At 39.0% G+C, this 14,174-nt stretch overlaps 1 protein-coding gene across 1 annotated transcript in view; it reads left to right on the top strand.

The window, feature by feature from the left end:
- The window catches only part of LOC143987331 (uncharacterized), a 31,722-nt gene extending 19,449 nt beyond the window's left edge, over positions 1–12,273 (top strand). The window contains exons 5-7 of the mRNA XM_077485971.1: positions 2,423–2,571; positions 4,660–4,799; positions 8,503–12,273. Of these exons, the coding sequence (XP_077342097.1) occupies positions 2,423–2,571; positions 4,660–4,799; positions 8,503–8,624 (411 nt within the window). The 3' untranslated portion in view covers positions 8,625–12,273. The remainder of the gene's footprint in view (positions 1–2,422; positions 2,572–4,659; positions 4,800–8,502) is intronic.
- The last annotated feature ends 1,901 nt before the right edge of the window (positions 12,274–14,174 follow it).

The following is a 14,174-nucleotide window of genomic DNA, read 5'->3' on the forward strand; positions in this document are numbered from 1 at the left end:
CCTCTGTTAGCCACAAGGGTATACCATGTGAAGTGTCACTGTTGTGGTTGGTATACCCCTCCTTTTCCTGCGTAAAAACTGAGGCAAATAAGTCATTTAGTACAGTTGCCTTCTCCTGTGTCATCTGTGACCATCCTCCCATCCGCATCTTCTGGGGGCAACTATAAAATTCTGGATTTTACATTATTTTTCTTGTTGGTTAGTGAAACATCATAAATTTTCTGAAAACATGTGTTCCTTACATGGCGATAGGAGCCTTCTTTTCTGTGCATTATGTGTCAGCCACAGTGATGCAATAGTGGGGGTAGTTACAGACCTAGCATGCTTCCTACTGATTCCAAAATATTCTGAAGCATTCCTATATCAAAATCCTCCACCGTAAAACACCATCCTGTCCACATACAATAATGAAATAATGCAATACCTGTCCTGCAGAAAACAATGGATTTGGGCTCCCAAGGTAGCTGAATGTGTGACAACATGGCTAGGCGCTAGTCACGTGATCTTAGCAGATGGTGCTTAGGTGGACGTTTGTTCAGGCAGAATTGGCCAGTCATTTATTGTACCTGAACTCTGACCCTCTCCTTCAGCTACTCCTTATGAGTACATGCTGTCCACCTGTGTTCGGATGTAATCGCACAATGAACGATCACCTAGAGTTAGGGACAGATGATCACTTCTGGACACAAACAACTTGCATCCAGGGGCAATCATCTGTTCCTAACCACAGGTAGTCACTCCATGTACAGGCAGAAAGCTGCAGCTGTTGTCAGTCTGGTATCTCTTTGTACAGGCTGAGAAACCATAGCTTCCAACTGTCCCTGATTTTGAGGTACTGTGCCTGATTTGGAACAAAGTCCCTCTTTCCTACTAATTTTCCCCTCATTTTGGTCTAATCTGTATAGTTGGATATAAAATGCACTATTTATCTTTCAAAATGTGTTTCCCAGTGCTAAACCTTTCATCCAAATTCTGAATTTCTGCATGTGTAAATTTCAAAAACCAATATAAAGGAGTAAGGCTTAATGTACACGGGACATTTTAAAACCTCTCCTGAATGATTTAACTTGACCAATCGTAACCAATGTTTAAAAACGTCAGTTTTGCCACGTTTAGCTGCGTTTTTGCAAATGGTCAAAAATGAAAAACGTCTGTAAATGAAACGGCTAAATGCGAGTTACCACGTTTACAAGTTGTTACAGGCATTTGGCATTTCAAATGCCGCTGAACATCTGTCCTGTCCTGAATGCATTTTTTTGCTTTCCAAAAAATGCTTCTAAACTCAACTGCCTATAAACTACTATAAACGGCCCTGTGTACATGTACTGATAAGATAACATAGAGGAGAGTTCAGGGGCAGCTGAAAAACACCCAACTCCTCCTAAACATCTGTTTACCAGCAGTGTACATGAAGCCCAATGGTGGTAAAAAATAAAGATAAATAACTTGTTGGTTTTACTCATCATCATTTTTTTTGTTTTGTATCATTCTCCCTTTAAGGGGGTGTGAAGGGGTGTGTCCTATGCCTTCATACTTTTGCTAATAGGTGTCCTTTTACCATCTCAAAAAGTTGGGAGGTATGGAGCAACCACAATTATCCACATCCTTCTGTGAATCCATCTGCAGGAATCTGCTAAATTTTTCCCACAGCTGAAACTAAAATGTGATGTGAAGGAGGCTCAAAAAATTACCTTGTATGTATGTATATATAGGACTGTCATGACATAGCATGGCTGGCTCAACTATGTTTTCAGTCTGGAAGTCCGCTTTACACTTTGAGGCATTGGAAACCGCTTCATTGACTTGAATAGCCATCACAGCTGTAATGCCGCGTACACACGATCAAAATTTTCGTCGGAAAAAGCTCTGATGGTTTTCCCGACGGAATTCCGACGGCATCCGGCTCAAGCTGTCTTGCCTACACACGGTCACATCAAATTCCGATCGTTTATAACATGGTGACTTAAACACGTACGAGGGGACTAGAAAAAGGAAGTTCAATACCAGTAGCCAATAGCTTCTGTCTCGTAGTTGAATCTGAGCATGCGTGATTTTTGGCGTGTCGGAATTGCATACACACAATCGGAATTACCGATATAAAGTTTTTCCGTTGGGAAAATTGAGAACATGCTATCAATTTTTGGTTGGCGGAAATTCGGACAGCTAAATTCCGATGGAGCATACACACGGTAACATTTTCCGATGAAAAGATCTCATCGGTCTTTTTATGTCCAGAATTCCGATCGTGTGTACGCGGCATAAGAGGTTTATTTATTTATTTATTTATTTATTCCCGTTCTTCAATCCTATTAACTATTGAATGTTTGTTTTTATTCCTGTTTTTTTTATGTGGATGAAATGCATAAGACATGTATAACTGATTTATCTAAAGACTATTACAGATATTTGGTTTGCTTCCTAGGCACACAATGGAATAGCTGTATATGCAACATGGACTACGATAGCCTGTCTCCTGAATTTTTCTGTGGCCTTAACATACAATGGCGGCATTCCCAACAGTGTATCCACTACTGTATGTCTATCCATCCTAGCTTTTGAGGTGGTATTATGGTATGTAGCCTTAATGCATAGATCATTATACAGTATTTTTTTTATTTTATTATATGCTGAAATGTTTAATGTGTATGTAAACCCAAAAACAAAAATGTAATATATTGCAGCTTACCAGTCTTTAGATGTGGTGGCTGGATTATTTTTTATTTTTAAGACTTTTTCCTTTATTCCCATGGGTGGAAGAACACAAGAGCCTGGCCAGCAGAACACAATGATTATTGCTAGAACCTATAGTCACTGGCAGTAATCCTACGTAAACAAATCTGACAGTCTGGTTGGCGGGAGCCATGGGTTCACTCTAGGACAACCTTTGTTACATGGATCACAGTAATTAGTAACTGACAGAAGATGGCTTTGGAAGAAAGATAGCATTGTTTGATACATCAGTTCAACTCTCAGGAATTGACAAGAACACTACATTTCTGGCAAGATTATCAAGTATTTTTGTGAGTTACTTAAAATGCTCTTGGCCAAAAAACATGATTGCAGCCACCACATCTAAGAACTGGTAAACTGCAGTATATTACATTTTTGTTTTTGTATTAAGTTTTTTGCCATCAGTTATACTTGGCCATGGCAGCTGACCTAGTTTTGTACTTAAAGCGTTTGTTACCCCAACAATTAATTTTCCTGATATGTGCCTACTGTACCATGTACTTGTTTGAGAAAGTATCCTGATCTTCTTGTATTGCTTCCTTTGTGTAAAATCCCTGGTGTTCCTGCTAGTCCCCTTCCTTTCCTGTTAAAAACTGACCACACTAAGAAGCAGAGCACACTGTGGTCAGTTCTCTAGCTATGCTGTGAACTCAGTGTGCTCTCCTCCAAAGATCAAACTTGTCCTGACACGTCCCCGCTGCACAGCCAATCACTGGGAAGCTCAGTGCACTGCTGCTTCTCCTCCCCCCTGCTCTTCTGCAGCTGAGAACAGAGGGAATGTGGTCACTTATAAAAATGGGAAAAGGGTATTTATAAGTTTTTCTTTATATCTATACAAAAATGTATTTGCCTTTTTATTTCTATTTTAAACTGAATGTGTTGTTTTACAAGGTGATCGTTTTCGAACACTTTAACTTTTTTTTAGCAAACATTTGATCTTTCATGGCTTATTTATGTGCGTTTGTTCTGTTTATTAAAGTTTAAATTGTTATATAACAAGATAGTTATATAAATGTTCCATGGGTTTTTTTTTATTTTTAAATGGGGGATTTGTGAGTTTGGCATTTTTCCAGCCTGCCATTTGATAGCTGCTTTCCTGTAATTTCTGACAATATTGAAGTGCACCTTGAGGACAGATTTAGCTCCTGTTCACATTGATGCAACTTGAACATGATATGATATGATATGATTTTGCGTATGTCAACTCTGAGCCTATTACCGGCAATAGAAGCATCCAAATCGGTGCGACGCCGACTTTGTGGTGCCACACCTTTTCCAAAAGTAGTTCCTGCACTACTTTTGGAAACTTTGATGGCAATTTCAATAGACATGTGTGCATGAACCCACACAGTTGTCTTTCAAGTTGCCCCCCAAAGTCAGACTGAGATACGGGTTTGAAGTCGTGCAAGTTCAGATGAACTATCTAGTTTTACGAGTGGACAATCGCAATCACTTGCCACTTTCCTAGCAAAATCGATATTCTAAGCCAGAGCAAAAAAAAATAAAAAATCAAGTTTGTTAATATTATTTACTAGTAGAATTCTAGGCCAATAGTTACATTTCCAGTTGAAATACATACAATCCAGCACCCCTGCTCTGCACAGCCACATGGTGAAATGCTTTCTATGTTACCTCTATACCTCTAGTTGTGCGAAATTATGAGAAGAACATAAAATAATTTGGCAGGTAAAACAGTAAACATGGACATGTTTCATAAGTATATTTTCCCAAAGTTCTACTTTGTTCCACAATGTTTACTTTAGAAAGGTATAAGTTTACAAAGGTCTGTATGACATCATCTTACTTTACAGTGTCCAATTATTCATAAGGGTAACATTATATTTTAAGTCTCCTAGAGCCCCTGGCAGGTAAGAAGGAATGTTTGCTCTGGTTTATCATTAATACTGTCTGAACGATCTATCATTGCAGGTTTATTTTGGAAAACTTTGTATTTGAAAAATATGTCCGTTATACATTGACCGTGTATCCTGTGGTTATTGTGGCTTTATCAGGATCTCTGGACAAAAACTTTCAAAAGTCCTCTCCTGATGGAAATCACATCTATATAGGTAAGTCTGTACATTCCAGATGGTGTAATATGGGGGGCACAGGACCACCAATCATCCTTTTTGTAAATGTAAACTGTTTTGTATTCTCATAAAATCAGCAAACAAAACCGATTTCTTCAGAAAAACGCAAAACAGCCCAAGACTCTGGTATAATGTAGATATAACATGTTCGCTCACTGCCAGTATACCAATTCCACACCAAGGTTTAGGGGTTCCTGTCTGCTTCAGGATGCCCTAAAGGCCTCAGGAGATTCGCAAACAGCATCTCAGATGTCAGAGAAACCACACTTTCTCACATCTACTGTATGAACAACTCTTCTCCATTCCCATATGAGGACTTTCCAAACCTGAGAGTACTGAAATCAGTCCTCTCTGCTGGGGATGAACTGTCATGGGAATATTACTGTATCCAATCAATTTTGTCCCCTTTTACACAGTCTTAAATAGGCTGGAGGGCAAATTAGTTAGTGTTTGAAATACAGTAATGTTAACTATCTGCATGATGTCATGGAAATAGCATAATCAATGCAAGCTATGCTGTCCATTCCTACTGTAATGCATTGCGTTCTGATACAGTGCCTTGCGAAAGTATTCGGCCCCCTTGAACTTTTTAACCTTTTGCCACATTTCAGGCTTCAAACATAAAGATATAAAATTTTAATTTTTTGTGAAGAATCACCAACAAGTGGGACACAATTGTCAAGTGGAACGAAATCTATTGGATATTTTAAACTTTTTTAGCAAATAAAAAACTGAAAAGTGGTGCGTGCAAAATTATTCGGCCCCTTTACTTTCAGTGCAGCAAACTCACTCCAGAAGTTCAGCGAGGATCTCTGAATGATCCAATGCTGCCCTAAATGACTGATGGTGATAAATAGAATCCACCTGTGTGTAATCAATAAATGCACCTGCTCTGTGATAGTCTCAGGGTTCTGTTGAAAGCGCAGAGAGCATCATGAAGACCAAGGAACACACCAGGCAGGTCCGTAATACTGTTGTGGAGAAGTTTAAAGCCGGATTTGGATACAAAAAGATTTCCCAAGCTTTAAACATCCCCAGGAGCACTGTGCAAGCGATCATTTTGAAATGGAAGGAGTATCAGACCACTGCAAATCTACCAAGACCTGGCCGTCCCTCTAAACTTTCAGCTCGGACAAGACTGATCAGAGATGCAGCCAAGAGGCCCATGATCCCTCTCTGGATGAACTGCAAAGAACTACAGCTGAGGTGGGAGAGTCTGTCCATAGGATAACAATCAGTCGTACACTGCACAAATCTGGCCTTTATGGAAGAGTGGCAAGAAGAAAGCCATTTCTCAAAGATACTTTTTATGGATATCGTCTAAAGTTTGCCACAAGCCACCTGGGAGACACACCAAACATGTGGAAGAAGGTGCTCTGGTCAGATGAAACCAAAATCAAACTTTTTGCCCACAATGCAAAAAGATATGTTTGGCGTAAAAGCAACACAGCTCATCACCCTCAACACACCATCCCCACTGTCAAACATGGTGGTGGCAGCATCATGGTTTGGGCCTGCTTTTCTTCAGCAGGGACAGAGAAGATGGTTAAAATTGAAGGGAAGATGGATGCAGCCAAATACAGGACCATTCTGGATAAAAACCTGTTGGAGTCTGCAAAAGACCTGAAACTGGGACAGAGATTTATCTACCAACAAGACAATGATCCCAAACATAATCTACAAAGGAATGGTTCACAAATAAACATATCCAGGTGTTAGAATGGCCAAGTCAAAGTCCAGACCTGAATCCAATCGAGAATCTGTGGAAAGAGCTGAAAACTGCTGTTCACAAACGCTCTCCATCCAACCTCACTGAGCTCGAGCTGTTTTGCAAGGAAGAATGGGCAAGAATTTCAGTCTCTCGATGTGCAAAACTGATAGAGACATACCCCAAGCGACTTGCAGCTGTAATCGCAGCAAAAGGTGGCTCTACATAGTATTAACGCAAAGGGGCCGAATAATTTTGCACGCCCCACTTTTCATTTTTTTATTAGTTAAAGTTTCAAAAATCCAATAGATTTCGTTCCACTTCACAATTGTGTCCCACTTGTTGGTGATTCTTCACAAAAAATACATTTTTTATATCTTTATGTTTGAAGCCTGAAATGTGGCAAAAGGTTGAAAAGTTCAAGGGGGCCAAATACTTTTGCAAGGCACTGTATGTGCCTTCGGAATGTTCTATGCAAATCTTTAAGTCGCGCAAAAACGTAAGTACAATATCTAATAAAAAATTTTTGAAAGGAAATCAGTCCTCTCTTCTCTGACCATATTTCCCGGAACCCCTCACTCTGCATGGATAAGAAAACCTGCATAGAAAAATGTCCCTTGATCTATTCCTTCAAGGGACCACAACCCAGATAGTGGGGAAATGTATTTCCCATCCAGGACCCATCCCTGGCATCCTGTACGATGGAAACACTATGTACAGTATATGGGTAAGTACTGAGAGAATATATTACAGGAAGGATTGAATAATAGTACATTGCAAAATTATTGGGCATCCATTTATAAAAGTTTTTGCACAAGGTTCCCTAACTTTTACCCAGTATTCACATTTACCAGTTTAGAAAATATGTGAATCTTGGTGGAAGTTGCGCACATTTTATGTGAAAACTTTGTAAAATGGACCCCTTGGTAAAGAGGGATATGTTTTAATAGAATCAGTCAGGAATGAGCATTTGTTGGAATCTACATCTTCATAGAACTAAAGGCTACTAGCAAGTAGGTGGGATTTTACCAAAATGTCTAAGTATGCAAAGAATACTTGCACATTATAGCGCAACTTCCTGACAAAAGGACCCCTCCAGTGCCGCGATCTCCCTCATTGCCACTGCTGAAATCTTTAGCCAGTCTTCTGGGTTCATCTTCTTCAGCCATCTTGGTTGGGCAGTCAGCACGCACAGCTCATTTTTGGCAGGCAGAAATTAGCTTTTTATTGCAGAAGTATCTTCAATAATTAAAGGCCAACCTCTCAACAGTTTTTTTAGTTCTGCTTTAAGTTGTTATATTAGCACATACTTAAATCCCAAGTCTGAGAAAAACTATCCCTTGCAGTGGGATTTTTTCCTCACTGCAAGGGCCAGCGGCTTGTTTAGGCTGGGGGGGGAAAGGAGAAGTTCTTAAACTTGCCTGATCCTCCGCACTCCTGACAGAGGTAGCTCGCCCATGCTCCATCTGTGGACTGTCCCCTGGTGTCATCACATCCAAAGAAGGACTATAAACTCTGCATTGGTCTTGATGTCAGGATCTTAGACTGCTGGATTGTGGGGAAAAAGACACCGTGGGAACAGGTCTAGTGGCGTGGAGTAGCTAAGGATCTGGTAAGTAAGTATTCTGTAACAAGTCCCCTAGACCTAAACAAGGTTTTACTAACCCTGGCAGTGTGGGGATGTGCACATGCATATGAAGACTGTGTTTAAGGGGCATGTGTATACATGTGTGTCTAGAAGATGCTAGACTATGAATTTATGGATCTTAGATCATCAAACATCAATATTATAACATCGTTCATTTTCTTCTACCTCATTTCTATATACTTAAACTGTGATTCTGATGCAGGCTGTCCAGTTGTTCTGTATACATACAGCCTGTCTCAAAGTTATGTAGCTTGTTGGTGGGCCTATGACCTAAAACCAGAGAAAAGTCTGAATTTTTATTTATATCCTTTTTTTCTGTTTTGCAGCTGTGTTGCTAGCCGTTGCCTGTGCTGTGTTCATTGTCCGCCTTGTGTTGGTCATATGGCGGCATTTCAAGCAGCCATTATACACCAGCACATCAAGAAAGGCCACATTTCCTCTGGCCTAAAAGGAATGTAATATGTGATTAAGACCTGAACATTCTGAAATAAATCGGGAACTAACATCGCATGAGCCTCATGTATTAGCTTGTGTAAACTTTCAGATACCAACTGCAGTTTTCCTGAGAAGTATTCAAATTGGTAGCTACAAGAAAATAAAACAGTTCTCAGGACTTAATCTTTGATACATAACGTCCGATATTAACCATTACCTATTCTTTGCTATGACCTCTATACAGTGTGATTGTACAGAAACTGAACAATCTGCTTTTCGATTTACCAACACTAAGTAATATAAGGACAAACCTAAACAAGCCATTTCCTTTGTATTACTTGAGGTAGACCATAGCAATACGTAGATAAAGGTGGATCTAAAGGAGGTTGTACTATCAAATTGTACAGTATATGGTCAGCTTAAGAGAACACATATGTTAAAAGGGAAAGCTATTGTTAGTTCAATCTTCAGTAACATTTTGATTGCATGATCCATCCAAGTTTATCACTAACGATGTAATGTAAAGGTCATATAAATTGGATACCGTTTATTATTTTTAAATAATAATAATTAAATAATAAAAATGTATTATTAAATATAACAATATTTTGTAGAATTCAATCAAAATTTTAATGTCTGTGGTCAATTTAAAATATTATTTGAACAGTTGTGAAGAATTACATTCCTATGAATATTTGTGCCTTATATTTATATGATAGATATTAATAACAATATGTAGTAGTGAATTTATAAAGCACTTTGTAAACCTGAATGAATGCGCCAAATCCACGATGCCCCTAATGCACTCCCTACCTAACCCTCCTTATCAAATATAAAGAATTTTGGCAGGCTCACACTTAGTTCAGCATGTGTGCCCAAGCTGGCCGTTTTTTTCTATTGATGAGTCTGACAAATGTGAGCTGAGTGGGAACAACAGGATCCAACAGGACCCCACAGGATGAAATTACTGTCCAAATACAAATGCGTACAAGTCTATATTTTCTGTTACATGTGTAATCGGTGGGGAAGAGGGGTTGGGGGTCTGGGCTGGGTTAGAGGTCAAGGATGCTGAGAGTTAAGCTTTTATTTATGACCAGTAATTCTTAAATGCACAAATATTCCAGTCTAGTCTAAAGCTTAGTGTCTGCTATTCCAGCTATTCTGGAATTCCAGGTATAAAGATTTTATGCATAGTTACATTGGTCCAGCTTGGACTGTTATTTATACCATACATGGCTCATGCTCTTGGAAACTGTAAACCACTAAAGTAGACATCGCAACTCCAGTGATCTCCACTTACTTCGGGGTCCCTTGCTGAGCAGATGTCCTGCTACATTCTGAACACAGGAGGTTAGCCGCTCATCACAGGTGCCATTCAGAGGATGCTTTGCATTTTCTAAATGCATGCAATGTGTTTTCTGATTGGATGAGATGAAGAGCATGATGTCACCACCTCATTTCTCTGCCTCTTCTAATCAGAGAACACTTTGCATTCATTCATAAAATTCAAAGCATTCTCTGAATGGTGCCCATGCTGAGTGTCTGGCCTGCTGTGTTTACAATGCAGCAGACCAGGCACTCAACGCGAGATCAGATCCGGAAACAAGTAGAAACAACTGGAGTAGCGGTGTCTACAGTTTTCAAGAGCATCAGCCAAGTATGCTACAAATAATGGTCCAACCTGGACCAATGAAGAAAAACACTTCACGCTGGTTCTAATAGCAAGAGATCTGCCAGTTATGGTATATACAAGCTGGACCAATATAAATATGTAGAAGATATCCATACCTGGAATCTGGAGTTCCTATTTATTTGTTGTTTTTTGTTTGACCAGATTTCAATAATGAAGGACTAACGTGTAGACGGTTGTAACATATATGTCGATTTTATTGTACAGTATTTAAAGGGAAATTAATACCCAACTGAAGTCACATAATTTTTTTATGTATTTGTAGTCCTGTACGCCTGCATGTTATGATTTAGGCTTGTGAGTTTTGCCAGGAAATGTTTTAAAATACCCTTTTCTATCGGTAAAAATGCTCTTTTTAGCCCTGACACTCCATTGCATGTTAGTTGGGGTCATATGCACTACTCTATGCACATTACATGTCCGATAGCTAATACTCGATCTCTGGAGTGACCAAAAGAGGGTGGCTACATTCCTATATGCACTGGGACCATGGAGAACCAACCTAGTTACCCTCTAACAGAAAGTCGGACCACAACAGCAAATTAAAAAAAAAGATTGGAGATTTTTTGAGTTAAAGGGTAACTCCACTTTTGTGGGGAAAAAAATTGTAAACAAAAAAATATACAATTGATACACCAGTCATATTGTAGATGAATGTTATTTAAAAAATACCTTTCCTTTTTCAATCTGCAGTGCTGTCATTTTCTATAAAATCCAATGCCATATGGCAGGGATATGCAATTAGCGGACCTCCACCTGTTGCAAAACTACAAGTCCCATCATGACTCTGCCTCTGGATGTCATGCTTGTGGCTGTCAGAGGCAGAGGCATGATGGGACTTGTAGCTTTGCTACAGCTGGAGGTCCGCTAATTGCATATCCCCGCCATATGGCAACCTGGAGGTGTTCTGTACACAGATGGTGTATGGCATTTTCTACTTGTGTGATTGGCTTACTGACTTTCCCAGAAGTCTGCACTAAGATACAAATTAGATTTTGGGCATCCCCTGTACCAAAAATATAAATTTTGGTGAGATACTCCCAAAGGGAAGTCACTTCTAAACTAATTTAGATCCTGCAACTTTCCTCATTAGAACCCTGCAAGTGCAGTAGCTGATTTGATAATTATAAAGTCACTCCCATTCACATGTACTCTGTACATGGACAAAGACCAACAAACTGCTATTCCTTTAGAATAACAAAGGATAGAAATCTGCAAAAAAAAAGTTTGTTAAAATCCCTGCAGTGTACATAGATCACCCAGAGGGGAATGCTTTTTTTTTCTCAACTAATTTGAAGTTACTCTTTAAGAATGCATATTTGAATAGAGTTTTTTTATTTAAACTAGAGTTTAGTGTCACTTCAATATTTTCTTAGACATAAGCACAAAGAATAAAAAAATCTGAACTTTGTAGTATACTTGTTCTGCATCAATTATTCAATTTACTGAAGCCATTGGATCAGCATCACAGCCAGGCAACTAACTTTTTTCAGACGCAGAGATCATCAATTGCAGTGTACATTTTGTTCTTAGTACAGGTTTCCTTGAAGCCATAGTTCCAAGGTACATGATGTAAATGATGGAATTCCTGACTGGAGCTCATTTGCAAGTTATACTATAACATTAGCCTTCTGTCAATTTTACACTTAAAATTACAAAATGAAAGTTCCCATTTAAAGAACCTTTACATTTTATACTAGAATTTACATAGGCTGTTACACCAGTGGATTAAAATTTTTCTTTCTTTTTTTTTTTTTTTTTTTTTTTTGAGCACTGCACATTGCCAATAAGCAGAATACCCTTAAAAGTGTTACTTGAAAGGATGTTTTCTTGTTTGTTTTTTGCATATATTATTTACTGTTTTTGTATATATATATCTTTTGATACTGCACTTGTTTAACATTTTTATGGATCTGTTAATAAAATCTGTAAAAATGTATCAATAAAACACTACCTTTTAGTTTTGCCTATATGAGATTTGTTCCCTTTATTTTTGTGGATTAGTCATCATAATAGCTAAAGATAATTATTAACCACTTCCCACCCAGCCCCAGCATCCCTTTAACAGGGTCTTTATGGCAGAGAAGGGCAACTGGCTGCTTGAATGCCAGACACAATGGGGGTTATTTACAAAAGGCAAATCCACTTTGCACTGCAAGTGCACTTGGAAGTGCAGTTGCTCTAAATCTAAGGGGTAGATCTGAAATGAGTGGAAGCTCTGCTGATTTTATCATCCAATCATGTGCAAGCTAAAATACTGTTTTTTTATTTTCCTTGCATGTCCCCCTCGGATTTGCAGCGACTTTACTTCAAAGTTCACTTTCATTGAACTTTCAAGTGCACTTGCAGTGCAAAGTGGATTTTCCTTTAGTAAATAACCCCCAATGTAAAGAAGTTCAGTATCTGAACTGTCATCAACATGGCACCATTGATTTAAACTGTAATTGGCTGCCCTGTGCTTCAAATACAGGAACATAACAATCGTCTACATGAGCTCTTAGACAGGCTTGTAAGGAAAGGTAGTAAAATGATGTGTCTGGTATAAAGCACAGTGAAGTTACCAATAAAATATTTTTTGTGTGCCATTTTTTAATTTTTTTAGTAACATACCAAACAAAATAGGAACACAATATTTTAAATAAAATAAACATATGAGTCGAATAATAATTAATGATTAATAAGGGATTAGACAGGTACATCTTTTATTTTGAAATATATTTGTTTTACATTTGTAGACTTTCTGAAACTGCCATTATATACAGATCAAATGATTTGCACATAAGCAAACCCAATCCCCAAAAAATAACTTTACAATCACTTACTTTAGGTAACGGCAAGAAGTATATATACCAAAATAGCAGTTCAGCAGGTTAGTCATATGCTACCCTATTTCTTCTGCCGGCCAGCTTGTTGGGACCCAACTGTTATGGTGGAGCTCTCAAGGTTATATACTTTAAGAACTGTTGCAGGCACTGCCACGGTGTTGCTTGCAGACAACTCTGTCCCTCTTTTCTCAACAGTAGTGCAGGGTTGGCCAGCGCCTTCTAACCACTCCATGTCAGCAGGGGATCTCCTTGTGCTCACTGGCAAAGTGTACCTCAATCCCAACCAGCATCCAGGGCATCCTGGAACGTTCTGAACAGGCTGCCATTGTGTCTCTTTCACTCAGGTGCAGCGGTCCACTCGCAGCCCTAGTTTCTCTGCCAGTTGTGTTTTTCCTTTCTCTCCTCAGCACAGAAAAGTTAGAACACCCTCCCCCCTCTCTCCACCACAGTGCCGCTGGTAACTGAAGTCTTTCCCTCTAAAGCCCCATACACACTATCAGATTGTCTGCTGATTTTTTTCCATCAGATTTACCAAAACCATATAATATGAAGTCAAACCTTAGGAGTTTCAATGTGTATGCAATCAGGCAGGCCCTTCTACTACATGGTTTTGGTAAATCTGAAGGAAAAAATCAGCAGACAATCTGATAGTGTGTATGGGGCTTTAGAATCTAAAGCCTGTTCAGTCTGTAGAAACGACACCTCTCATAGTCCTTCTCATTTCTCTTCAAAGTCTTTAGCAGTCAACATCCTCAATGCATCCACTAGTGGATAGAGGGCTTAACATTGATTGCTCTATGTTCTGCAATAAGAGTCTTATATTGTGTCTGTGTAAATGTCTTCTCTGCTGCCAGACACAGAATCCTTTTCCTGTCACTTGCAGACTGGGCTACACAATTAAACCTGGAGCAACTGTTTGTAGGCCTAAAACTGAATTACAGCTGTGGTTGAAGCCAGTTGGCCAACCCCTTATAGAGTGTCTGCAGGAAACTAGAGCATGGGGTTGGATACAAGACTATTTATTCTACACAAGGAGAGAAAGTAAGAA

This window comes from Lithobates pipiens, unplaced genomic scaffold (assembly GCF_037356315.1).
Source record: "Lithobates pipiens isolate NorthernLeopardFrog02 unplaced genomic scaffold, aLitPip1_a1.2 Scaffold_18, whole genome shotgun sequence".
In the NCBI taxonomy this organism is placed as follows: domain Eukaryota; kingdom Metazoa; phylum Chordata; class Amphibia; order Anura; family Ranidae; genus Lithobates; species Lithobates pipiens.